This window comes from Xiphias gladius, chromosome 17 (genome assembly GCF_016859285.1).
Source record: "Xiphias gladius isolate SHS-SW01 ecotype Sanya breed wild chromosome 17, ASM1685928v1, whole genome shotgun sequence".
NCBI lineage: Eukaryota > Metazoa > Chordata > Actinopteri > Istiophoriformes > Xiphiidae > Xiphias > Xiphias gladius.
This window is the reverse complement of record NC_053416.1, coordinates 12,830,047-12,858,010: the sequence shown is the minus strand read 5'-3', so window position 1 is coordinate 12,858,010 and position 27,964 is coordinate 12,830,047. Positions and strand designations below refer to the sequence as shown.

The window sequence follows — 27,964 nt, the reverse complement described above, 5'->3', positions numbered from 1 at the left end:
ATTGATATAAAGAGGCTTTAGTCTATGAATCAAGAACAGTTCTCTTTCAATTTGGTGTTTTTGTGAACATGATGGTCACAATTCTGACCATTTTTTTTAATGGCCAAAAAAAAGGGGGGAAAAAAATCTGACTTATCATATCCTCATTGGAGTAAAATGGTCAGCTAGTCTAGTTTTAATGAAGGTTTCTGTTATTAGAGCATTAGTGTTATTAAATCATAGACAATCACTGACCTTAACAACAGATATAAATGTAATGTGGGCCAGCATTTAAAAGCAAGAACATATTGGCATTGGTGATGTTTTACATCACACATACTGATGCATGTATTCAGAGGTTGTAGCATGCCAGTCGTAATTAGGTCATCAAAAATTTCTTTTTACAATTATCTTATGAACTTATTTTAAAGCTGGACCTGGATTCCTGGAACCCAAAGGAATGTACAGGAATTGTCTTGATGGAAAACTGGATAAATTGATTATAATCCACAAATGTTCATTCATAATTCTACAAAGTCAAGCCCTTGTCATTAGATAATAAATAACCCCAAAACCTGAGAAATCTTCAAGAATCTCCTAACACCTCTAAAACCATCACATGCCTAACTCAAATTTACTCTGCGCTTCTTTTCTTGATCTTCTTGCAGTTTGTCTTATTGAACAGATTTAGTATATGGTGCTTATTCCAGGATCTCCTTAGTGTTGGCCCTGCTTAGTGTTGCTGCTTATAGCCATTCTGATAAAAGTGAAGCAGCATTGCTGTAGTAGCCAAGGTCAAAGGAGATGGCTGTTTTTGCCTGCCTAGATGCCATAGATTGGGGTCTGCTACAATCCATGGGCATAGCCAGATAACAGTGGCCCCAGACCAGGATGGCTGACGTTATACTGAAGTCTACATGCAACGCATGGGTAAAAACATTTCCCTGTTTACAGAATAGCAAACCAGTAGACTAACGCCCCATACTGCGGAGGCATTAAGCTTGACCGTTTCTGGGCGTAAAGCATTTGCAGCATAACCTGTAAAGGTTAAAAGACTGGAGACGGCATCATGCACATAAACTTGTATTGATAATTTCACACAGTCTCATATATATAAATAAAAAAAATAAATGATCAAACAATAAATTCTTTGGTTTTTACCTGCTCAGTGTCGAAGCTGCTAAGAGGTCTGGTTTACATAACCTTTGTTGATTATCAATTTAAGGTACACATCTAATAGCTGTTTAAGGGGGACACACCACATCTCAGCTTGGGTTAAGAGATTACAACTTTTTAACTGAAAGATGTGTTTCAAACTAGGATTGTGGAGATGGAAATAAGTGGGTTTTTTACCTGGAAGGGAGGGTCTAACAAAAGATACAATTGAGGTGCAACTGCAAAATCCAGTATTACAACATTCCCCATGATAGCCTAATACACTAATACAAAAGTGATAGCTACTGCAGTATCTAGAGTATGACAGTATGAGTAATGTCTTATCTTCTCTCCCAGCTGCGTCAGAGATCCTTACGTTAGATTGTGAGTGACTCATACACTTACTAAACTGGCCAAAGGGATCACCCCATCTAGAAAGCTAAATTGTTATAACCAAAAATCAAGTGAGGTACCTGAATGAGGCAAGATACTGTTCAGCAAGGCATCTAAACCCAACTGATCTGGTGCCGCTGCTCTGTAGCTTGCAGCAAAATATGTTGGTTATACTTGACAACTTGTAGAAGTGTATAAATGTGATTTATAGCATTGTTGATAAAGAACATGTGCTCAGCAAACCTCCCTTGGATCAATTTTTAAAAGAATAAGTGAAGGTCAAACTTTAGATCTCTTAAAAACGACTTACCTCTACTTCTGCATATTCGACACAGGTGTACCTTATTTTTGTAGAAAACAGCTGAAGTTATCACTCCTGCTGTCAAATCAATTTTACTAACAGATTTAGTCATAAAAATAGTCCTGTCTCAGTTTGTTTATAGCCTTTACTTAGAGAAATTACAACTTTTTATGCCAATTTTTTCTCACACTGCTAGACCCTAAATTACAGTGTACTTCTCTTGTATGTGTAGCTTTTGTAGATCAATTGACACACACATTATGGTATCAACACTTAACTGACACCAATTACTAATAGAAGTTTTACTAAGTATGTGTGACAATTAAACACAAAACAAATTAGTTTTCCTGATAGGCAGTTTAAACTGTATTGGCAAAGTACTGGTTCAGTTCCTTATTTAAATGGGGCATTTCTCGTGTATCTGATGGAACTGATTTGCTTCAATTTTAAGAAATACGGCTGTCGAGACCAGCCTTGTAACAGGTCACACTTCACTTCCGCTTCATTGGAAAGGTGTAACCAGAAAGAATTTTTTACATATCAAGTATGTTTTCTTTGTCAAGTCTATTAAGCAAATAACTACATTGATTTTGGATCATGATGCACATGCTGCCAAAACACCCCTGATGAACAGTAGTATTGTAAAAATGTGATGGGAGGAATGATGCTGTTTTCTGTGATGTCTGAGGACTGATGCTGAGGTCTAAGGATGTAATGCAGTGTACACTATATTGGAGGTATGGTAGATCTTAGTTATGAAGTGGTGAGTAACCCCAGAGGAGTTGTTAAGTGGTTCAGCTGCAACTTCTAAGTATTTACCCACCTAGGCTTATTTGATCATTCTTAAAATGTATTTAACTGATTGTACAGATCGTGATCCTTATCACCAAGGGAGGATAGATGAACAACATTTTAAGTACCATGGTCTCTGCTTTAAGAACTGTTGGAATCGTAAGTGGCGACTGGATTGTTTAAACCCATATGAGCATTAGCAACCTACTAGTAATACTTTATAGAAAAGCTGCTTAGTTACTTCAAAATATATGGTAATAATCTGATGGAATACTATGGTTTATTATCAGTGCAAAACCAGAGCAAATAACTTGTCTCCAGTGCTCCACTCGGGATTAAATGAAAGAGGAACAATAATCTATTCTCCCAGTTTCTTTTAGATGTAGATTCTTAGCTTCTGTTTTTCATTCCTCACATTTAGCCTCATCAGACACTGACCTTTCTTTCTCTCTGAAGAAAAAAAACATAACTTCTCCAAACTGTACTGTAACTTAACAAATTCAAAATACAGTACCTAGTGTTGTGCTCTCACCACTTCACCAGCCTGAATTAAAGGGTCCATTGACCACTTTAACCTTGAAGTGGTTTCTCTGGAAAACAGCCCTTATGGGAGCTACATAAAAGAAAATTATTGGTCTTTCTGTTCCTGTGTCCTGCAGCTCTAATCAGACTATTGCTGGTTAACGCGTGCATTTGTCTACATCAAAAAAACTTGCATAGATTTTATTCTTCCCTGTGCAACACTCTAGATGCAGGCATGCACATTTAAACACATACAATTCTGCAAGCATGCTTTCATCGAGACACACACGTACAGCTCTCAATATATCATTGTGCATTCTGTCTCTATCAAGGCAGACCCTCGGGTCAGGTCAACCTTTGACTCCTGCAGTGTAGAGTTGTGCTGCAGGCCACTAATCTCTCTTACCCTCCTCCTCCACAAGGGTTAAAGGGTTTCGAAATGAAAAAGACCACTTAGCCGACCCTGTCAGAAGATGCTTTTGCAGTTTACAGTAGGAGGCATAGCTAGTGGAAAAAGAGGGGGGAGGGTGAGGGGTCTTTTCTTCTTTTCATAAAGATGAAAGATTATCCAGATTGTCAGAGATCTTATGCTTCTATCAGATGAGAGTACTGGTTTAATGAATTGGGTCTCATCCGACCAAATGAAGTATGCGAGATTAGCTCCAGACTGTCAGCTTGTTTCCATTAAGCCTCTTAGAGCAGGATGACTTTTTTGGCCTTTGAGATTTAAAATGTCCCCAGTTTTATCAAATCAAAGGGTGGGAAGATAAGATTTTTTGCTAAGCTGTGTCTTGAACTTGATTTGTCTCAATGCTGTGTTTGCACTCTTCTTTTATAGTCTTTTTCAGATTGCATATTTTTAAATGGATCGTGTAAGAGTAAAGTTATACAAGATGCTTCATGTTTATGCTTGAAAGCAAATAAAATAATTGCTTTTGCTCCATTCATTATGTTAAATATCTTTTAGAAAACAAATTGGATACATAAAACCTGTCTATACAATACAGATATTTATTACTTTTGAGTAGGCAAAAGCTTTAACACCAGAGTTCCCAAATAGCTCGTAGTCAGATTCTATTTTCAGCTTTCTGCTGAATATAGTTTAAAATAAAAGTCAGAACAAACTGACTTAGTTTAATTGTTATACATTGTCACATATTTTCTGAGTTACAGCATATGAAATTTCAGTCACAAGGAATTTGAAAATGCAAAGGCTTTTTCTAGAGGAAAGACTGAAAGAAAAGCACAGACGTGTTCGTGTAGCTCCATTGAAAAATGTCATGAAAAGCATGACGGCCTACACGCTCTCTTACATCTTAGTCAATGCAATGTGATAATGCCAGAGGGTCGCAGCATTTTTGAACTTCAGGACTCATAATACTAGAAATATTGGAAAAGCTGTGGGAAAATGACTTGCAGTGTGAAACGTTTAAAAGCTAATATTGATGTAACTTTCTTTTTATCTGTATTAGCATGTGGCATGTAGCAATTTACTGGCTTGGCATTAAAGGTACTTAACAGCAAAGGTTTGTATTTCTTTCTCAAATTACAGACCCGATTGTAAAGCAACAAATGAACTGAATGTTTAGTAACAGAATAAAGGTTTGTATCTGTGGAGTTTGAAGGTCTTCCACTTAAGTAAACATATCTGTGAACCCTCCAGGAAGGCAAGTAATCGTTTTCCTGACGTTATTCCCGCCCTGAGGGATTGAATGAAACAGTAAAAAGAGCTTTGCCCTGATATTAACAAAATGACGCCAGTTCATTATTGAGCCTCATCCTCTGTAAATCCACTGTTGCCTCGCAATGAGCTCAGGTGCTTAGCAGCAACAGCCACCTCAGAAATGGGATCTTTTGTTAGCAGCCTGTTCCCTGCAAAATCAGTCATTAAATAATGCAGGAGAGACAATTGCTCCCTTTAAATGGCCTGGAAAGTGTGTAGTCCCTGGAGGACTGTGGTAGATATCTTGAGTAATACATGTAGTTGACAGCAGCAGCGTTATTTTTAGTGCTTTTTTTGTAAGCATTAACTCCAGATGTGGCTTTCACATCAGTCAGTCTGGAGAAATATCTAATTATAGTCCTGTGAATGCATTTTAAACTTGTTGGCTTTTTAAACGTGGTTTTTAAAAAGTCAGGACTGTAATTTAACCGTCCATTTTATCACACTGTGTGTTCTGTTCTGGGAAATTGTAGAGATCATTTTTCATAAAGAAAGAGGAGGCAATTTTATCAAATTATCATGCACTCACCATAAATTAACCTCTTATCATTTTATTTTAATTTAGTGGCAGAGAAGCACAAATGATTCTCATCAACTTCTAGCCAACACAAAACACCCACGGTCTCACAAAATAAGGGTCCAGCTGTTGTGAAGTGAAAAATCCTCAAACTTATTTTTTAAATGTTTATGCAGCTGAGAAGGGAGAGCGAGCAGAGCCAGATCTCTTGCCAAACTGCTGCTTTTGCTTTATTAATACAGCTTGGAACAGATCGTTTTAAAATACTCCTTCATGCACACAAACTCCTTCTCTATACCCTTCCTCCACTGACTCGCTCTCTGTCTTCTCTTTGTGATCTTAACAAGGCTTGTTTGCTCCCTAGTTAAGGGGCCTTACTGGAGAAGAAGCAACATCTTGGCTTTTCTAGCAAGTTGGGAGACAGCCAGACAAGAAGGCACTTTAAGTAGAACAATAGGGAAGAGAAGCAGATTGAAACCAGAGAGAAAAGGAAAGAGTAGGACGGAAAAGAAGACTGACAGAAAGTCAAAGCGTCACAGAGGTATCAAATGGGTGAGAGGCCCTGCGAAGGACAAAGAGAAATAGCCAAGCATGCAAACAAAGCATCAGAGAGAAAATGAGGTGGTGGGAGGAAGAGAGAGGGACATGTAGTGAGACAGAGAAGAAGGGGAAAGTTGGAGAAGCAATGAGGGGAGCGGCAGTGGAGGATTCTCTGTACCTGTGGAGGAGATTAAGGGTCTGCATCCAGAGTGATTAATGAGCTGGCCGCTGATTGCTCATCCCCATCTCCCTCCCATGAATAATCACCACGCCAGCACGAGTTTGAGTTTCTGAGTGTTCTCTCTCTCTATATGTGTGTGTGTGTGTGTGTGTGTGTGTGTGTGTGTGTGTGTGTGTGTGTGTGTGTGTGTGTGTGTGTGTGTGTGTGTGTGTGTGTGTGTGTTTGTACTTGTACTTCTATTTCTAACTTTGTGAGGACCAAGTTTGAGTTATATACCTTTCGGAATGAGAACATCTTGGGAAAGTGAGGACATTTTGAGGGTTAACACTTGGTTTTAGGGTTCAGGTTAAAATAAAGTTTAGGTTAGATTTGGGTGAAGGTTGGGGTTAGGCATTTAGTTGTGATGGTTGAGGTTAGGGTAAAGGACTATGGAAAGCATTATGTCAATGAGTGTCCTCTCAAAGATGGAAGTGCAAGTTTGCGCGCGCGTGTGTGTGTGTGTGTGTGTGTGTGTGTGTGTGTGTGTGTGTGTGTGTGTGTGTGTGTGAGAGAGAGAAACAGAGAGAGAGGTAATAAATGCTTGTTTGCGTAAGAGAATGGAGAGAAGAGAGCATAATAGTGTGTGTGTGTGTATGAGAGACAGTAAATGAGCAGTATATGCATACAATATGTGGAAGTGATGTAATACACAGTGTATGCATACAAATAACTGACTGAGAGTGTATAGTTATTGATTGACTGGAAAAATGGCTTTGCATGTACAGTATAATATACAACTTTACATTAATTCAGTGTGTCAGTGTGTTTCAAACATGGATTATATATTCACTAACAGCAGCAGCCCACCTGCAGAGAGCGACCCTCATAGTAAATACACAGTGACACACCAAGATCATTTGTACGCACTGTGGGCTCCCGGTGGGAGTCCTGTCCCCCTACATGTACTGTACAAACCTGCCTGAGTCATTGTGTGTCACAGAGGACATTATCACATGCCTTCATGTAGTGGTATGATTTCAAGGAGAGATTATGTTCTCAGTATAAATGTGTGTAAACTCAGCATTTTCAGATTAAATTATTCTCCGTGTCAGCCTGGGATTAGGTGATATGACGATATGTACATACAATGATAAAAAGAAATCTGTCAACCAGCATATATTTTATTTTACAGTTTATATTGTGTAGCTTTTATTTTAATATCTATGGTTGTATCAGACCAGTGATGAAAATCTTGCATGTCAGTGAGTAGGACTTTTTAATGGTGGTGTAATATTGGATTTAGAGGATTTTTGCTTAATTTAACGAATCACCTTGAGTTCTTTATTTTTGGGCAGGGATATTTAATTAACTGAATTAACTGGCAAAAACTGGTATGCCATTCTGGTTAATTCATCTATACAGTGTCCTACTGTAATCTCCAAAAATGTACTAATTTGTATCACAAAGTGCTGTATATTTATGCAATATAAAATCATATACTGTATACCTTGGTAGTGTGTCTCAGGAGGTAGAGCGCGTCTTCCGTTAATCGCAGGGTTGGTCTTGTCCACATGTCAAAGCATCCTAGAGCAAGACACTCCCCAAGTTGCATTCAAAGGGAAGGTCAGTGTCTTGCATGGTCTCTCCACTGCCGTTGGGGGTGTGTGTGTGTGTGTGTGCACGTGCGTGCGTGCGTGCGTGTACTTGTACTTCTGTCTTTGTGAGGACCAGTTTGAGTTTTAGACCTTGGGAATGAGGACAATTTGGCTGGTCCTCAAAACTTTAAATGGCTTTTTGAGGTTTAAGACTTGGTTTTATGGTTCAGGGTAGAATTAGTTTTGGTTAGGGTGAGGGTTGGGGTTAGGCATTTAGTTGTGAGGGTTAAGGATATGGTAAGGGGCTAGGGAATGCATTATGTCAATCTGTGTCCGCACAAAGACAGAAGTACAAGTGTGTGTGTGTGTGTGTGTGTGTGTGTGTGTGTGTGTGTGTGTGTGTGTGTGTGTGTGTGTGTGTGTGTGTGTGTGTGTGTGTGTGTGAGCAAAAGACAGATTGTGTGTGTGTGAATGTGTGAATGCGAAGCAATTTATAAAGCACTTTGTCCTTTGATATAGAAAAGTGCCATTTAAGTGCAGTCCGTTTACCAAAGGACTTAATTCATAATATCCACTCCAACTTCAGCCTTTTCTACACAAAAAACACGTTTCATGATACATTCATAAATGAGCAAATGTTCAAAAAAGCTTTAATAAATTATTACTGAACCTCATAACCTTATTGAACATAAGGGTTTCCCTGAAGGTATTGAAACACATTTGATAGCAAATTTGTGTTTTAGAATTTGAGTTTAAAAATGTGTTTTACTTTGTAGATTTACTTTATCTATGCATCTGTATATAGTACCTGTATCTTTATATATATATATTTTGCATGTTAAAGGTACATGAACACACCTTGAAAGTATGAACACATTGAAGCACACACCTACATCTTTACATCACCATGCACCACAGCATACTACATTGTTGCATCTATTGCTAAAGGTTTCCAAACATTTTTCCTAATGTTGCAACACCATAAAAGATGATTACAGGTGCTAGTATGTTTCCTTTGATTGGGGGTGTACTCTTTGCTGAGGAACCTGTGTTTACCCACAGCATGACGCACATAACTATTGTGCTGAATTGCCTGGTGGTCTAAGATTGCCTGTTGTCAAGACTTTTTGGTGGTTGCATAGCAACAATCAATGAGAAAATCCATTTTATTGCCTGTTTAAAAATAGTTTTGGTTGATGGCTCACCCAACTTTGCTTGGAAGACTTACAAGACTCCATTGCTAAGTGGTTTGGCAGCTTTGCAGGAACATGTACTGTGGAAAGTGCGAACGCTGACAAATCAAGCCCACTTACTGTAGCAGCTGCTTTTCACTTGGTGATGAGCTTAATCATTAATGCCTGAATCTTAATTTACCAAATGAGGCTGAATGAGGATATTCTTTTCATGAGGGTCAAATATGAATAATCGAGAGTGCCGTGCATATATTTGCATAGATGACACATGAAGAGAGGAGGATGTACATGTCACATGAGTGAAACACTAGCCTACCACCTAGGCTCATATTTAGTGCGACAGAGAGAGAGAGAAAGGGAGCACTGTGGTTTTTCGATGTGGTGTGTCTGAGGTGTCACTGTCATCAGCCCACAGCAGGGAAGACTTCATTCACCAAGAAAGCATTTGTTTATAAGCATGTCGCTCTTGCTGCTGTGTGTGCATATTTGTGTGTATATGCAAACACCTTTCTAATAAATCTACAGATTAATTTAGAATAGGAGGTGGAAGAAAACAGGCACTCATGACTGTGGTGGCATCATACATGAAGCCTGTACATAGTGTACGGTCCCTGAAATGCTATTAAGCTATATGTCTAAAATAACCTTTCAGCCAAGTTTAGCCCGGTCGTAATAGATACAAGGACATCTTGTTTTACCTGCAAATCACCAAAATGTTTACTGGGTTTTGCTGTATCAACTGCTCCAATTAGTGACAATCTTTAACTTTTGAAAAACAAAAAAGGCATGGAAAATCCACAAGCCTCAGGTCCATGAAATTCTCATGTTCTGTATGAAACCATACTTTTTATAGACAAAAAGAAAAGTCTTTTACAATTTTATATGTTGCATTTTTATTAAATTAAGGTTTTTTTTATATCAAATTTGTTGATTTGACAAATCAACAAATGTATGCTTACTGGGTGCCTGAGACCATTTTTTCTCACTTCTTATCCTCTGTCCCTCTCTTTCTCCACCTTGTTCTCTGCCCCTCACTACCTCTCTCTTTCAGTCTTCTAGTCTACAGTCAGGATGCTATCTATCTCACCATCTAAAAAAGTCATGGTGTTCTGCTCTTCTGTTTTGTGGTTTGATGTCTTACTTAAGCTCACAAGGGCCTAGTCTCATAAAAGTGGAAAGGGACAACTCTGAACCACAGTCTTGAGCTCACCACATTAGATGTTCCCTTGAAGCTCATCTGCGTGCTCTGAATCAAATTTGTTTCTCCTCCTGTCTCACACGCACATACATTTTTACTACTTCTCTTATGCCCCGTTAAGTCTTTCTTTCTTTCATTTGGTAATCCTCTTTGACATACTGGATACAGTGGGATCTAAAAGTCTGAGACCACTCTCCCATTCCGGGAAAGTGGTCTCAGATCCCACCGTATGGCTTCTTCATTTTCTTTTTCTTTGTCCGCACACACACACCAAATTTTTCTGTCATTGAAGTCCTCTCCTTGTCTGTCTTTACTCCTTTCTTCCAATATTTGGCCTTGCTTCCTCTTTTTTGTCTTTCGCTCTCTCTTTTCCTCTCTTCACTCATGCTGTACAGTATATCCACCCAGAGCTGGACACAGGAAACCTCCCTGTTGGCCCTGTCAGCCTGTCCATAGTTCAGTTAGCATGGCTGATCGATCAGTGGCGCTCTTCAATTCCCCAGAAAGTCAATTACTAACTTACACATTGGAGCTATTTTGGGAGAAGGATGGAATCTGTAGGAATCATTAACTAGATAATGTCATGACAGCCTTCCCAAGTCAGCCAGGGCAGAACATGCGCTGCCTGTAGATATGCAGTTTGTCCGGGTCATCTGAGAACGGGGCAGAACGTGGGAGGAGGATGTTTGGACATATTTTTATAGAACTGTTCTGAAAGTGGAAATAATCTTTTCTGTTTGTGTTAAACATGAGTAGCTATTATGGCTTGGGTCAAACACCAATACTTTTTGAGTCCAGCTCGAATTGTTGACATGGTACCATGACATTGAATGCTTGGCCATATTCTTAGTCTTGTTTACTCATTCATTGATCAGATATATCATGATTCAAATAATAATTTTGCAAATTTTAGTCCATATTTTACTTTTAAAAGTTCTTCTTTGACTTAATTTTATTAAGACAGGATTCATTGCTGATGCATTCAAAAAGTTTGGCTCATTTATTAAAATGGAACAAAGGGGTTTGTAGAAAACTGTTTGCCTTTTCAATGCCGAGATCAAGGGTACTTTTTCATCCCCTGTGAGTGACACTTCTGTAATGAATGAATTGCTGCACAAAAAACAGCAAACTCACTATAAAGACACTCAATTGTTACTGTTAAAATGATAAGAGTTCTAACACATAAATTTTATCTCCAAAAAACCCTAAAAATTTATGAGCATACAAGTGCACATCTGACTTTATATGTCTACAATCAAACAATCAGTAAAATCTATATTAATCGGGTTGTCTCCTATTTGTCTGTCCTCTATATGTTTCCTGTTAATGAGTTAAACTGATAGAGGCACATATGAATATGTTAATAACGATTGTGCTTACATAATGGAACCCTGTACTGCCTTTAATTAGCACCCATTAGTTCATATTCAAAGTTGAACACGAGTATGGAAGATTTAAAATGGCAGAATTAAAACAAATCAAACTAAGAAATAAAGTGAAATACAATACACATTATTATGTTCACTTCCTTTTTATGTATTCATTTACTGTGTTAAATGAAAAGCGTGTTAAAAGGGCAGTTACTTTCATTTTTATGTTTAATAATGGCATTAGGTGTTTTTAAGTGTGACATGAATTTTCAGTTTCACAAAAGATTAAATAAGTATTGCATCTCAGTGCTAGCCAGCAGAGAGCAACATAGACCTGCCAAGAATAAATGCAAAGCACTGTCATTAGTTTTCATGACGAGGTGTAAGGGAGCTTATTTTTGTTTCTCCGGATGCCCATGGACCCCCATAGGCGGCCAGTTCTTCCCACTGACTGGCTACTCAATATCCTTTTGTAAAGCTATAGTTGTCCGATGACGTTGAGATTAAATTAATTAAGATCAACCCCTTAGGCCAACAGACTGCTGCTAGAGGGCAAAGCCTGTGTAACAGATGCCTATAGTTACACATTGTAGCTGTAGTTCTGTAATCACAGGTGAACCTGTCTAATCATCTAGCTCCACAAGTCACTAAAGATTGAGTGAATGAGATGCTGTGTTGCCTCCTTTTAAAGGGAGTGTTGAATAGTCTGCTCTGTCTGCAGACATAGAACTAAAGTTACAATCTGTGAGTCATTATCTTCCATTCATAGAGGTTTCTGTTAGTTTTAACACTACACCATCCAGCAATCAACCAAAGGGCATTTGTAATTGCACAACGGGAAATCTTAGCATTTATAATTTCCTTTAATGTCCTTTAATGACTGGCCTTTCTGACAGACATTAAAAGTGAGGACAAATACATCAGCCGAAAGTTTGAAAGTTCAGACTGAGCTGATATGAGGGGTTGGCTGAATGCTGGAAATATTTAAATACAGATTTTGAATTGATGTAGCATTTCCTATTTGATTTGGTATGTAGACAGCAGTGTTAAAGCCCTGCATAAGGGTTCTTTAACCTGGAGGTTATCTTTTCACTGCTGTCAGTACTGCTTCACAACAGACCAGATAATAAAGGACCAGATAAACAAAGTGCTATCTGAGAATCACCAGTCAATATTTCAAAGCCAAGAGTAAGTCATTAAAAACACTCCTACTTGGTAGACAAAAGGGATAGTCCTCAACAGCATACTTTTAAAGCTGTATCCCTGCTTCCCTGCCTTAAAAGAATCAATATAAAGTCAAACTAAATGTCCATCTGAATAGTCAACTGCTGCATGAAGACAGCAAACCACATAGATCTTACTTCCATGCACTATATTAAAGTCACTGTGAGCAGGAGTCTTGTTGAAATTCACAGTACCACCCTGAAACCACCCCTCCAAGCCATGTCAGATCAGTGCACTTCATCCCTCATCTGTCCACATGGCACTCAAAGCCTGTTCTGCCACCCAAATTACTGCTCTGCTGAATTATAACTTTGTTGGACCTGGCAGTGTACTGTACCCAAGGCATTCTGAAATATCACTGACAGATCAAGCTGTCAGCCCGGATATATCTATCACCAAGAGAGCTATGTGAAATGGAAAGCTAACATCCAGGAGTCGTTTACAACAGCGTTAAAGTCTGGATCTGGAGAGGAAGTTTCCTACAAAACATTTCAAAGTCAAGTAGTCATCTACTTGAAGTCTGTTTGGACAATTAAATATTGTCTTCTGTGGATGAAGACAAGTAAATATTTGTTCTGATACTGGCTTCAACAATACAGGTCTTCGAAGTCGGTGTTTACGTTTAGATCTTTTTGTTCATAGAGATTTGTGTGCTCTTTTAGGTTGTGATAGATCTGATAGAGCTGTTGTATGTAGAGAGGAAGCACAAGTCAGAAAACTCCCAAAAGTTTCTCAACAAAAGACATGCTAATGGTAGATACTGGTAAATAAACATAGGCAACATCAAAAATATATAAATACTGTGAGGGCAATTTTTTCTGAAACAACTGGGCAACTTTATTTGTGATTTGAGAGCATTTCCCTGTCAGCCCGATGCTTTGTATTTGTAAAGTGTGCACTGCTTTGCTAATTCTCAGAGCTGAAAGAAATAAGCATCACCTGTTGTGGAAGGACAGTGTTAAAGTCTGACGCTAACAAGACAACTAGTTATAGTTTGTGGCAAAATTAGACTGGTTCACGTGAATAGCAGGAACGCCCAAATCAGCATAATTTTTTAACAACATCTAAAACCACCTCAGTAAAATGATGTCATCACAATGATCATGTTTTACATATGTAAATGGGAGCTAATTTTATTTTGACTGGAATTACTAACTTTATTTGTTAAACATTACATACATCGGAGTATTTATTGTAACGATGCTTACTGAAGGTATTAGCATTCATTTTGTGAATCACAGCATTTTCAACTGTGGACATTCAATTTGCAAACATAATGACATATTTCCCTTTCCCTGCTCTTTTTCTTATTCTATCTTGATAATTCATGGTGTGTCCTTTCTTAAAATATTCCAGTAATGAAAGGTCATGAAGCAAGGGCAGTTAATAGTATCACTCCAATAAATGCCCTGTGTGTGTATATGTGATTTGCTCAGTGTTACGCTTGGTTGACTCCATTTAGATTTCTATCAGGTGTCTGTGTCTCTCTATTTATTGAACCAAGTATATCCTGTGCCTGAGCCAATATTGACCCAGGGTCGTACACTGACATATATCATGTTAGTGCCAGCATGCCTGAACTCCACATGACACAGTATCTCATTGGCATACTTATGTTCCTCGCCCAATTTTATACAAACTTTAGGATTTTTTTTTTAAATAAAATTAAAACAAAACAAAAATATTTATAGCGTGTGTACAGAACGAATGAAAGGAAAAATGTGAGAAAGACAAAGGATTACGTGGTGTAATGCAATAAAGGTCATGAAATAGATGTGATAGTGAGAATACATGTTACATACTCTATATATTGTATAGTCCACTTTGCTGCAAATACACTGCTTTAATGTCTAATTAGAATATTGGGCTAAGTGTAAGTTTAAATTCACAATAAGAAAAAGGTTGAGTAGAAGACAAAGTTTTCAGACTGCAACTGCGACTCTGTAGATTTTGTGCCTGGCCGCACAGCTTGGCGACAGGTACTATTTATGGTGCCAAGGGGAGCCAGTGAAGAATATTTCTTAATTTGCCATAAAGGTGAATTGAATTGGATGGTCATTTCAATGAACATAAATTTCCCTTAATGATAAGAATGATATTTCGCTAGCTATGTGTCCTCTGACGCGGGGTCTTTTTTCATACTGGATATCCTTCACTCTCGGACAGCTGTTTATCCTCCCTGGTCTACTAATAATGAGATGGATGCTTAAAAATGTATTAACCCTGGCTACAGTTCCACTACATCAGCACACTCATTCTGATTTGTGATTTTCTCTGCCGTTTTTTTTTCTCTCCTTTTTTCTCCATCTTCTCATTTTTTTGCAATCTTTTCGTCTTACTTATGTCTCTTTATTGCTTCTCTGTCTTCCAATCTCTTTCTCCAACACCAATCATCTCCCTTCATACTCTCATTCTAATAGAGGTTGTCCAGCTGAGCCTGGCGGACGACCAGCGCATTAGCGTCTCCACGGTAACAGTGGGCCTCAGTGCCGTCCTTACCTGTGCCATCCAGGGGACACTGCGCCCACCAATCATCTGGAAGAGGAACGGCATCATATTAAATTTCTTGGACCTGGAGGATATCAATGTGAGTACCTGTTGTTGTTTTCTTCACAGTTGTTGATGCTGTTTTTTGCTGATATTGGTGATGATAGTCGTGGTGGAGTTGATGGCAATGACCCCTCTGTCAAAACAACGTCACTGCTTATGTACAGTTCAGTCATGTCAGCATTATGAATACTATTAAAGCAGTATTAAAAGATTTTTGGCCACAAGGGGTCAGAGGAACCCCAACACAACCTGACAGACATACAATGGCCTGACATATTAAATCTGTCATGACTATCAAGTGTTCGCAAACTGCACATCAGCAGACATTCTCCCATTGGGGTTGTGTTTGTGTCTACCTGATTTAAATTAAATCCAGTTTTCACTCTCCGTTAAGCTCTTGTTTTGTTTCCGCTATCTCCTTAAATAATTTCTGACTCTTTAGCTGCTATATGTTCAACTCTCTTCACCAGTGTGAGTCACTAACCTACTGTCTGCTATTTGGTGCGGGGCAGGTGGTGTACATGAGGACGATGAGAGTGATATAACTGAACCATAGAGTAAATTTGCTGCAAAACTACATCAGTGAGCTAAGAGAGGCTGGTGAAAATTCCCAGTGGGTTTGTCAGTATGATCAACCAGTTAAACAAAACAAAAATCATGGAGTCAGTATTACTATATAAGACATATTTATTAACATAGATTAAGGTTGTGATCCTGAGTAGAACTAGTTTTTTGAAATGAATGAAATCCATCCAAAATTTCAAAAACAGTGTGCATGCTTACCACCTTAAGGTGTGTGTGCCTGTGTATGTGGGTATGTTTATTTTCGAAAATTTTTCTTTGTAGAAATTAAATTGGATCTAAGGTTAAATATTTGATAAACCTAAGCAGTAAGGGGGCGCAGTTGGGGGTTCCTTCACACTGAAAACAAATAGTCTATTAACTCCTTTGTAAAATTAGAAAATCACATTGCTGCTATAAAAGAGCTTGGGGAGTTTATCGGTTCATTTCTAATCATGAGCACATTGTTTCTTTTTTGCATTTTCACTCTGTTTGCAGTACTTATACAATGCTGTTAGGTTAGGAGATCTTTGGAGGTGTGCCAAGATTCCTACTTTCCTGATTAAAAAAGAGCTGTAATCACGAGTAACCTGATGAACAGCGAGCTAAGCAAGAGAGGGCAAGAGAAAGGAAAGGTGGCAGAAAAACAGCATCCAGAAAAAAAGGATTCAAGGAAGGAAATCAAACAAAGAAAAATCTACTCCCCAGCCCCCTCCATGAAACAGAAAAATTATAGTTTACCGAGTGCTTAATGAACTGTGTGGCTATGCTCCTGTTTAGATGCATCTACACAGGTGAAAGTACAGCGGCAGCCTTACTTTACCCACCGCTGGATCACAATTCACTAATTGCATGTTAATGACCGGCCTTGTTGGTCTGCTGTGATGAAGAGCCGATAAACAATGTCAAGTGTTAAGGTGGAGACTGGAGGAGAGGTGACGGCAGCCGAGGTCCCTCAGGCTCTTGACCGTGCATAATGAATATCCACAGAGTGCAGTGAACTGTGTGGAGTAGGGGGAGTGGAGCCCTGGCTTTGTTTGACTTTCTTTTCATTGAGTCAAAGATGAAACAAACAAAATACAAGACTTGTTTTCCTCTTTAGAGTTTTTTTTTTTTTTAAGTCCACATTTTATTAAAGTTATTAAAGTCAGTCAAAGAGGAAACTGGTTGAGAGGACAGAGGAGACATTACTCTCCTGTCAAAGTCCTTTCAGCACACCATTTTCCTCTGTTGAGCTGTGTTGAATGGAAACAGGTTTGTTTTCAGAAGTTTCATTCAATGGTGATTGAAATCTTTCTGCACTCTGGCGCATAACCCCTAAACCTGAAAGCTAAGCCTCCATTACAATTAGTCTCATTTGTGTGCTCTCTCTTAGTCTCTTTCTGGTCTTTATACTCTGTCTTTCTCTGTCCACCTTGTTCTCCACTGTACTGCTTTCACCGTCTTATTCCTCTGTTTTTCTTACTCTCAGTATTTTACATTTGGGGTAGAGCTGTGTTCTCCAAAAAGGAAGTCCACTGTGTATATCGGAGGATTAGGACCTGTTTCAGCAGGTTTGATTTGCAGGAGAGGAAAAATACAGGAGCAAAAAGAATAGAAATACAATCACCCATAACTACTTATACTGTAGCTGCTGTGATACATCAGCCAAAGTACTGTGTGTTCAGTGAAACTGCATACTGATTAATTAAGAAATTAAATGAATAATGTATATCTATTTTATTAAAAACAGTTATTACACAGCTGCTTTTATTTGCATGTACATTGCAGCCACTTGGTAAACGAGTGTGATTATATAGTATATGCAAGCTGTATTGCATCAGTATTATTCTTTTATTATGAAGAAATAATGATGATTACTATTGCAGAATAGTTCAAACGTGACATTAATGTAGTCTTGCATCTGAAAAGCAAAACCTGAGTGAAAATGAGTGATTTAAGTTTATTAACTTGAATGTGACCACTAGCCATCTTCATGTCTGAATCGTATAATAATAATAATAATAATAATAATAATAATAATAACTCCCCCATCTGTCTTACAAGTAAATTATTTCACATATTTCAAGTCACAAAGCAACCCTCTGTCAGGTTTAATTTCCAGAGACCTCAGAAATAAAGTAGCCGTTTGTGGTTTCCTGACAGAGCTGCATCAGGACATCTGTGTGGGACAGCAAACTATTTAATGCCTTAATCCACCCTAAGCTGTGGCTGGATCCCCCTGGTGACTGCCGCATGCTGCACCAATAACAACCAGCTCCATTCATCAACCTAATGGGCTTTATATTTTTAACCCTTGCCATTTATCAAGATGAGCCAGCGTGATGAGGGGAGAGAGGAGGATCAAATTCCCCAAAGCCTGCTGCAGCTCAACAGGGAAACGGTTGATTCATGGTGTCTTTTCCTTTTCACATCACCCTTTTTCTCTCTTGTCTTTTCCCATCACTCCCTGCTGTTATGTGCCTCCCCTCTCCTCTCCCTGCTCTCTGTACGCATCCTTATGTATTCTATCAAGCTACCTTCATTTCTTCCTCACTCCCTATGGCTCTTTCCTGCACTACATTCTCAACCACTACTCTTTCTCCTATACCTCATGTTCTTCTCCCATCTTTGCTCTTCCTCCCTCCCCTCTCTTCCTTCTTTCTTGTGCTCTTTTAACACCACCACCACCACCACATCATCATTCTTACTTAATTTTCCTCTTCCATCACTTCCTTGTATTACAGGACTTTGGAGACGATGGGTCCCTGTACATCACCAAGGTGACAACCATCCACATGGGGAACTACAGTTGCCATGCCTATGGCTATGAAGACCTCTACCAGACACATGTGCTGCAGGTGAATGGTCAGTAGTGGCTCATTTCTTACTTTCTTTCTGTGGACGAAATGCTTTAGTTTTGTTTGTGCTACTCTGTAGTACCTGAGTGAGGGGATTTTTTTTATTGCCCACCCTGGATACACTGAAGAACAGGTCCAGTGATGGAGCTGATAAGGATTCAGTGACAATCAAAACCTGGGGCCTTTTGGTTAAAGAAAAGCAAAAGCAATTTAAGCCAACTCTCGACTGAAATGTAAGGAAACAAAGGACACCATAGATACATAAGTGCAGCATTGACAGGTGGTTCCCAACATTTTTTGTCTGTCACGGCCACCCCTCGGCCCCAGCCCCAGCCCCAGCCCCAGCCCCAGCCCATATTCCTACCCCTGAGGAGTAGAAAAAGCTGTACCTTTTACCCATTTATCCACTACTTTTACCTATTCATTTTGCCTTACACTTCATGTTATTAGTAATTGTGACAGTAAATATACTAAAGAGCAGCCTCAAAGAAATTTGTAATCCTATTCATTTATTTTCTTCCTAAACACAAATATGTACCCCTTGTTTGGATGGTCTTATATGACCAAGCACTGGTCATATAAGAACAATTAGTAAGTTAAGTAAGTTAAAGTGGTTTATAGAAGGGTGAGATGAAAAAGAAGAAAAACACAAAACAGACAAAACAAAAAATAAAAAAAGACAAAATTGTACAAACCACAAAATATAAGGTCATAATATCTAGAAAATAGTGTGGATTCCCTGAAACTTTTCAAAGGCATTGAGCAACAGCGGCAAAAGTATAATTCAAATTCAAAAGCACGGGGCTCCTCTACTGACACAGATTTTAAGCTGTTATATTTTGCCTTCACACATTTGACTATTTGTTACATTTAATTCAGTGAAACTAATGTGAAGTGAATCACTGGAATTGTCAAATGGGCTGCAGTGTTAATGCACTGCATGAATAATTGAAACAGAAAGTGAATAATGTAGTTGCTTGTTTAGAATTAGTAACAGATGCAATATTAGCGTTCTTTTTTTTAGAATCAGCAAGACCTAAAGTTTATAATGACTAAGCGTTGAAGGGAGTGCCTTTTTTTCTTGAATTATCCAGTTATCTGTCTCTGCAACTAATTATTAGTTTCTTTATTGATTAATCGGTCCAGTGTTTTCTTAAAAAATTTGATTATTTGTTTTGTCTGTTAAATGTCAGAAAGGTGAAAAATCCCAATTTTCTTTCCCGCAGCCAAGGTTAGGTCTTTAAATCTTTCGTTCTGTCTGACGAACAGTGAAAAAAATAAAGATATTAAGTTTACTCTCATATATGACTAAGCATCAAATCCTGTCATTTGAAAAACATGTTTGCTTGAAAACTGACTGAAGCAATTAATCAATTATCATTCTTATTCACCTAATCAAGTGATCATTTCAGTACTTGTTTTACCATACTACATTTGCTCCATATTATGTAACTTTCCTCTATAATGAATCTATGCTTTATTGTTTAAGAAGTTGCTTGTCAAAAAAATTAGTTTCCCTGCATATTAAAAAAGTATCCATATCCATAAGCTTTGTTGTCCACACATGGGGTTCACAATCACAACTGTCAAAGCATTGCATCAGTGTGACTCTCTCTCCATGGAAAATGGCATCAGCGTTGTCTGGCACATAATAATATGCATCAGGGCTTTCTTCTCCCCCTACCTTTAGTTTTTATTACTAGGCATCTCTCCATAGGAAATCTATAGAGGAAAAATTTTAAACGTCATCCACCTGTAACAACAAATCAAAGATATTGCCCTCCCGAATTTCTGCACTTTTGTCTCAGGGTGACAGACAGGCAAAGAAGGGTAAAATTATTCGACTGAGCCTCTTTCAATTAAAAGAGAAAAAAGGTGTGATTGTTTTGGGTTTTTTTTTTTTTTTTTTAAATAAATGCAGCTTCATTTTAGACGTTGAACTAACGAGGGAGAGGGAGTGAAAGGAAAGGAGTCATGGAGAGTGACTAGGGTCCTGAAGGGTGAGTTATCAGGAGAGCACAATTACCAAATGTTTGTGTTGGGGATTCGAGGTATTTCAAGCGGGATAGCACAAGGCGAGATAAGGTGGAATGAAGGGGAGCCAAGTGTCACATTAAACTAAGTGGGCGGTTTGCATCCTTTTGGGCTTTTAAATCAGTAATACCCATGCTTCCTTCTGCACTGCAGTGAGAGGATCACGGCGCTGCAGCTTCAGTATCAGTGAATAGCCGCAGTCTAGTCTGTGGTAATCTGTGGTATTGTAGTACCTTAGAATATGGTATCAGTGCTGTTCAAAAATGTTTCTGCAATGTCATGTACATACATATTATTAAAAACTGAAGAAAGGAAGAGTTTCTGAAGCAAAGTACCGTTTCAATAGCAAAAAAAGAGGAGGTGATATAACAGAACATACTGTACCTACAGAGAGACACTGATTACTTTACAGGGACCTTCAGACAGGCCGAGGTTGCAGCGTACATGTGAGGAGAAGGTCATGTATGGGTGTAGTGTGATTGTGTGTATGATGAGAGAGATGGATATTTTATTTATTATTTATTTATTTATTTATTTATTTATGGATGTTTGTGTGTGTGTGTTGTAGATGTAGATATACAGTATCTGTAAACCAGAAAAAAAAGGGGGAAAAAATAATAATCAGTAGTGGAAGATGTATGAGGAAGCAGATGTAAACTGCCAATACCACAATGTAAAAACATTCAGCTGCAAGTCCTGGATTCAAAATCCTACTTAAGTAAAACGCAGAATTATTATCAGCAAAATGTACTTAAAGTATCTGCTTCAAAATAACAAAACAAAAGATATATTGGATTCTTTTACTTCTTTTGACCTCTAACTATTTAAATGAGTCCATCTAAGAGGTTTAGCGAGGAGATTTCTCCATGGTGGATCTGCTAACAACTCATAGGAGCGTCAACTGTTTTTAAGGGGTCACAAGTCAAAATAGTTGGAAACCACTGATTTAGTCTTTTATAAACTAGTGTTTTTTTGTTTTTTTATGTAAAGCTTAATCTGAAAAGTAACTACTTACCATAGCTGTCAAATAAGTGAAGCGGAGTAAAACGTACAATTTGTCCCTCTGAAATGTAGTGGAATTAAAGTATAAAGTAGGATAAAATGGAAATACTTTAGTAAAGTACAAGTACCTCAAAATTGCATTCAAGTACAGTACTTGAGTAAAAATACTTTGCTAGGTTACATCACTAATAAAAATTTATAATAAACTTAAAATACTAATAATAGGGTGAAAGAGAGACCTTAAGAAAGAAAAAGATCAAGCAAGCAACAATTGCAAAATTAATAATGCATTAGGATTAAGGGGCAGGGTTGTAAGTTGAATGGAAGAGATGATTGAGTTCTTGGTGGGAGGGACCATCAGGATTTGGCAGCAGCTTCCAGGCTGAGAGCGTGCACCAGCATCCTGACCAGAAAACGACATCTTACCTGTTCATGTAAACTATTAGCTCATATTTCATTTCCCCCCTCGATTCCTCCACATTCATTTGTGGTCTTCTGCCCAGAGGTGGTGGTAAGTGCTAGATACAACCAACATGTATTTCATGCAGGACTTGAGCTGCAATAAAGCAGCCCCAGAGATCCTGGATTTTTGTTGTGTGTGAATATATTCCATGCTGGCGTGAGACAAATTCCTCTCTGTGCACTGGGCGCGTGGGTGTTTGTGCTATATTCCCCCAGGAATTACGGTCTACCATGAAACAGTATGTAATTATGTTTTCACTCGCCCCTCTCCTCTCTCCCTGTTTGTGTCTTTGGTTTTGTTTGTGTTTTCCAGTCCCTCCAGTGATCCTAGTCTATCCAGAAACGCAGGCCCAGGAGCCCGGAGTATCTGCCAGCCTCCACTGCCACGCCGACGGCATCCCAAATCCCAAACTCCTCTGGCTGAAGAACGGCATGGACCTGCAGCCCAGATCCTCCAAACAGCTTTCTCTTATAGGTGAGGAGTTTTTGATTGTTTTGGTAAGGGCTGTCAGCATATTCTGCATTTCAGCAGATGACAACATTGCAGTATGCCTACACTGCAGAAATCTTTATAAACCAAGACAATGCATGTTGACAATGGAAAAAAAAACTTGAAAATCAAGCTGGTGTTCTGTTTAAACTAGCTTCTTTTTCAATGAAAAGTCAGTGGTGCCACTTGTCAGCAGTAGTATTTTGTTGTGCTTTCCATTTAGTATCATTCCATACCAAGGTGATGAAACCAAGATTGCAGTCCTCATCTTCAACTGTCTTTATTTTGCTCCTCTGATAAAAAAAAAAAAAAAAAACACTTATTTTTTAGAAGCACATAAATAGAGAGACCAAAAGAGTAAAAATAAAATAATTCGAGTCAGGAGATGGCATCTACTTATACAGCATATAAGGGTGTTTTAAAAGACACACTCTCGTATCAGAGAGAAGGAGCAGAATGGTGCATGACTTTTTTTATGGCCTAGTTCTCATTAAGGGAGAGTTTATTGGCTGTGTGTGGGTCATTACCTGTGGTAATAGCCTGTTATCAACCCTCAGACACTCAAACAAGGGAGGTTCTGCAAGGTTCACCAACACATAAACACTGCAGTGGCTGTGGTTTCAGATTTGCTAACTAACATGGGAAATGACAAGCGGCAGGAGTCCTACTTGCTGTGATAATTTGTGCTTTTTTTTCCACTAAAAACATTATGGAAAGTGAAAAGAATAGAGTGGAAAAGTGGATTAAGTAGTGTAGATTTATTTTCATTTAGCCATGGTTCAACAAAAGATCAAAGCAGAAAAGTGGTGAGATGCTGATGATATTTAATTTCAACATATCATATGTCAGCAGTGTAGTAGAGACACCGTTAAAGTTTTGCCTTTATCTTCCTTTTTGGCTGAATTACGTAAAATCTGAACCACATACTGACAGTTGATAGTTAGGAAACCACTCGGGCCTATCTTTCACAAATATTCCCTGTTGTTTAGTTTGTTATAGAGCAAATCTCCTAACACAGTTACCGGGATACCTTGAAGTTTGAAATTATACATCATTTTTCTAACTCAGATGCATTTTGGGAGGAAGGCTCATCACTCATTTTTTTCCAGTCGAGTTTCAAATAAATCACTAAATCACTACAGTCACATCCCTCATTAATCAAGGGGGATGGATGGCTGTAAGATGCATGTGTGGCAGTTGAGTAAGCTAAATGCCCTTAAATTTTTTCTTAATTAGTAGTAATTATGAGATCACAAACAATGAGCTGAAAGATGCTATAAACCTCCATAGAGCTAAAGGGAACTGCAGAGTCAGGTTTTAATTATTTGTTGGGTTGTCACTACGAGTGACCCTTTTCACGTTAAAGTTGTCATGTGGTCTGTTTTTAATATTGAAGTGGTGATTACAGCCGTTTTTAGGCCAGCGGCCCCTATTGACTCCTGGGCCCTAAGCATATGCCCTATTTGCTGTTATAGTAATACACCCATGGGTGGGAGTAAAGAAGACTAAAAGTCATAATTTAAGACAAAACCACTCAATCCCCTGTCATTATGAACTGCTACAAGCCTGCAAATAAGGATATAAAGACTAATTTAATGAGTAGTTGATTCAGTGGTTTTCAATAAGAATTGATCGGAACATAATTATGAATCAGATGTAATTAAAGTGGTGTCTCGTTCTAAGAAGGGCTGCTACAAGGCAGTTTTCACTTCAAAGCATTAGACACTTTTACACTAATAAAAGAGAATTATTATCCAAGACTCCAAAAGACATTTCACTAATGTGAAAGGCTTTGCGTCAACTTTTGTAATGTCTTGTTATTTTACAACCCACTAGGCATAAATCCATAAGTAGAGATAATTTTCAACATAAAAATGAGCGTGTGCTTTATTGCTGTTTTGCAAATATTTGGTTCTGCAGGAAGACAAACACTTACAGTATGCTAGCTGTAAGGTGTAACAGGTAGAAAATAGATGTGAGGCAAAAAGAATAAATATAAAAGCAGAGCGAGACAGAGTAGAGTGTGCATGTTAGCTGTTACAGAAGTGCATAGATGCTATAGATACTTCAAGAGATGTACAGAAAGGGATGAAAACTGAAGCTCCCTTTAATCTTCTTACACAACATGGTCTGTAAGAGCTCCACTGTGACACACATCATTCACTCCCGCCATGCTGGAAAGTGCGTGCTGTTGTGAACTATGTAGTGCTTCATACAGTACAGTAAGGCTCAGAGTACAGCTGCACATCACAAAGCTTGATGCTACAGCAAACACCAGACAGTCTGCCTCTGATGATGACCTCTATGTCTGATCATGAACAACATCACCTGTGACCTCTATCTGACATCACTGCTGCAACTGGAGGTAAACAATGCAGCTTTGTACAGTGTGTGGGGAAAAAATAAGTGTTAAACTAGAGGGTTTAACTAGACTTCTTCAGACAAAACGGCTATTGAATGTAAAAAATGCGATTATTAATTTTCATGTTGAAGTTAAACCTGCAGTAACTTTCTTGGAGTCAGAAGAAGTTGTGAACACAACTTTGACGTATCACATTTTAAGTTGATATGAAAAACTTGTTTGAAGAATATGAAGACCAGTTGCCTATTTACACATCCAGCACTTATGGAGCAACATTATCATTTAATTGAAATTGTGTTTCTGTCCATTTGGATAATGCAAGTCCAATATTCACTCTCTTTTGGCTCTGTTTTTGGTCTCAACCAACTCCTGGAGAAATATCTGGCTCTTTAGCTGCTAAATGCTCCACTATGTTCAGCTCGTAGTTGCTATTTGTGTCTGTCTGCTGTTTGGTATTGAGCAGCTGAAAATGATACTTTGAGAGTGGTGAGGGTGAATCAAAACAGTAAAGTTGTGATCTGGACAACTCAACGAGCCAAAACTTGCTATAAAGTTCCATAAAATGCAGCTGCAAATTTGGATGCTAAATCTCTGGTTTATCACTGACCGTTTCAAATTGTCATTTGACACATTATTATTATTATAGAAATATCGATTATACCCACTTTAAAATATGTGTTCTAAATCTGCGTTTTTACTGAGCAGCACCTTTTTTAAGTTACTGAAATCACTAAAAGGGAAACTGTATCAAGGTGACTTTACCTGTACATCTTTTTGTTCAATAACATTAAGTCTTGTTAATCAACAACATAGAAAAAGAGCCTTTTGAGTTATCTGTTTACAAAAATGTAATTTCTAATGAGCTGACCGCATCACATTTACAAGGGATGAGTTTGCTTTCATCACATTTCATCACGTCTGATAGCACATATGATGACTCCATTTCAGGTTTCTCTTCATTTCTCCCTTTCTTCACCTTTCTTACTTACACAAGCTGAAGTAATATTTGTATCATATTTGTTCATTCATATTCATTTTTTTTACCCAACTCAAAACAAATCCGACTCTGTACCTTAAGCAGAGCACGGTATACCTGTGCCCTTGTCAGTGTTTACTTTCTCAGGTTTCCATTCCTCAACCCCTTTGGGAAGCACTTTTGGTCCTTTATTTATTTGCTTTTCATTCATTTTGCTTGGTTTTGTTTTGAACATTATTTTTGGTTTCTGAGAATGAATGACTGCTGGACATCAAATCACAGCATCCATACGGATGTACCAACATAACAGTATTTTGGCTTCATTTCTGTAGTTTCTGTCTGATTACTCCCACACATTTTCAGGGTTTGAGTTCAGCAGCATTGTATCACAGCAGAGATCCAGTATTGAATCCAGCTACTGAAGTTAAATATATATTGAGGATCAGATTTTATTGAAAGTAATAAATAATTTAAGAACTCAATCTTAGAAGTCTAGTCCTGTCGAGAACAAGCCACACCAGATAATCTTGTTGTGAAGCCTTGTCTAACTAATGCATTTTTAATGCATTCTCTTTATGGCTTTGTACTCCATAAAGATTTCTAATAAAGCAGCAACAACAAACTGTTACAGTAACACTTGTTCCACTTCTGTTTTTTTTGTAGCAAATGGTAGTGAGCTCTTTATTGGCAGTGTCCGGTACGAGGACACCGGAGCCTACACATGCATTGCCAAGAACGAAGTGGGAGTGGACGAGGATATCTCCTCTCTGTTTGTTGAAGACTCAGCCAAGAAGACACGTAAGTCATGCACTGCCATCTTTCACCGTTTCCTGTACAGACTAAAAATCTAACACAGTAACTTCTCGATAACATTTATACCTTATCTCTGTCAAAGCCAAAAAGAATTATGACCTTCAGCCCCTAGTAAGGTTACTCAAATTTTCTTTTGCAAAAAGAGTTTATAACAAACACCATAAGAAAAAATCTTAATGGCTTGCCTGCCTTGTTTACATCATTATAATTAATATGTAAGTGATGTAAGTTACATAAAGATATGATCTTTAAAGAGGGCAAAGATTAAGCTTTTTTGAAAATATTATTGTTTCTGTTAACCTCCCATCATCTGACATCGAAGCTCAGACACACTCTCAGAGTAACAGCAACTGTCTTAAAAATTCCCTAACGTGTATTTCTTGCATTAGTATTGCAACAAGGACAAGAGCTAATAAGCACATTGTCATAATTGTCAGCTGGTTCATGTCAGATGAATGGCCGTCAGGTGGTTCCTCATGCCTTCAGAAAAACTGAGGAGAGTGGAACTTCTACATTTAACTGCACCCAACAGCCTGGCATTGTTCATACTAATGCCAATATCAGCTTGATAATGTCCTTACCTGTCATGAACAAAAGTGAGCATCAGATGCGATATTTGGCCGTTTCCTCTTGTTTAGTGACATAGTGGAAGAAGACCAATGTAGCATCTGGAACTCCTCATGACATCCCACAAAAAACAAGCACATGTCAAAATTTTTTCACTTCTCTTTCTAAGTTTGACTTCTGATATGATGCGTTTTGTGACGCCGACCCATAGCAAAGAACATTCTTCAATGCACAGCTGTTAATATAACAAAGTGATAGAAGAATTGTTTTATTTCATTTTGGTCAACCTGTAACCATTTGACTCTAACCTCTAGGAGCATTATACCAAATTAACCACACCTATGATTGATCTGTAACTAACCTGACACAGTGAACATCTCAAAAGACAAAATATTACGTGTTCCCATCATAGTGTTCAGATCTACAGACCATGGAATAGATGAAGGCATTCAGGTCTGACTCCCATAATCACAAATAAAATTATTAAGTATCTTTTTTATAAAGGTTTATCCTTTTTCTAATACAAATGGTGGAACAAAGTGAAAACAGGACGAAAGCAAAAGTTTAAACAAGTGCATAAACAACTTGTTTTACACACCTTTTCATCCTTTATGTGGTCTGAACAAAAAAAAAAAAACCAACCAC

General features: G+C 38.2%; 1 protein-coding gene across 4 annotated transcripts in view; it reads left to right on the top strand.

The window, feature by feature from the left end:
• Positions 1 to 27,964, top strand: part of fstl4 (follistatin-like 4) — a 190,511-nt gene that overhangs the window by 143,723 nt on the left and 18,824 nt on the right. For all 4 annotated transcript variants that reach the window (XM_040150924.1, XM_040150921.1, XM_040150923.1 and 1 more), the window contains 4 exons: positions 15,083 to 15,249; positions 18,500 to 18,620; positions 22,425 to 22,586; positions 26,603 to 26,737. In XM_040150924.1, coding sequence (XP_040006858.1) covers positions 15,083 to 15,249; positions 18,500 to 18,620; positions 22,425 to 22,586; positions 26,603 to 26,737 — 585 coding nt within the window. The remainder of the gene's footprint in view (positions 1 to 15,082; positions 15,250 to 18,499; positions 18,621 to 22,424; positions 22,587 to 26,602; positions 26,738 to 27,964) is intronic.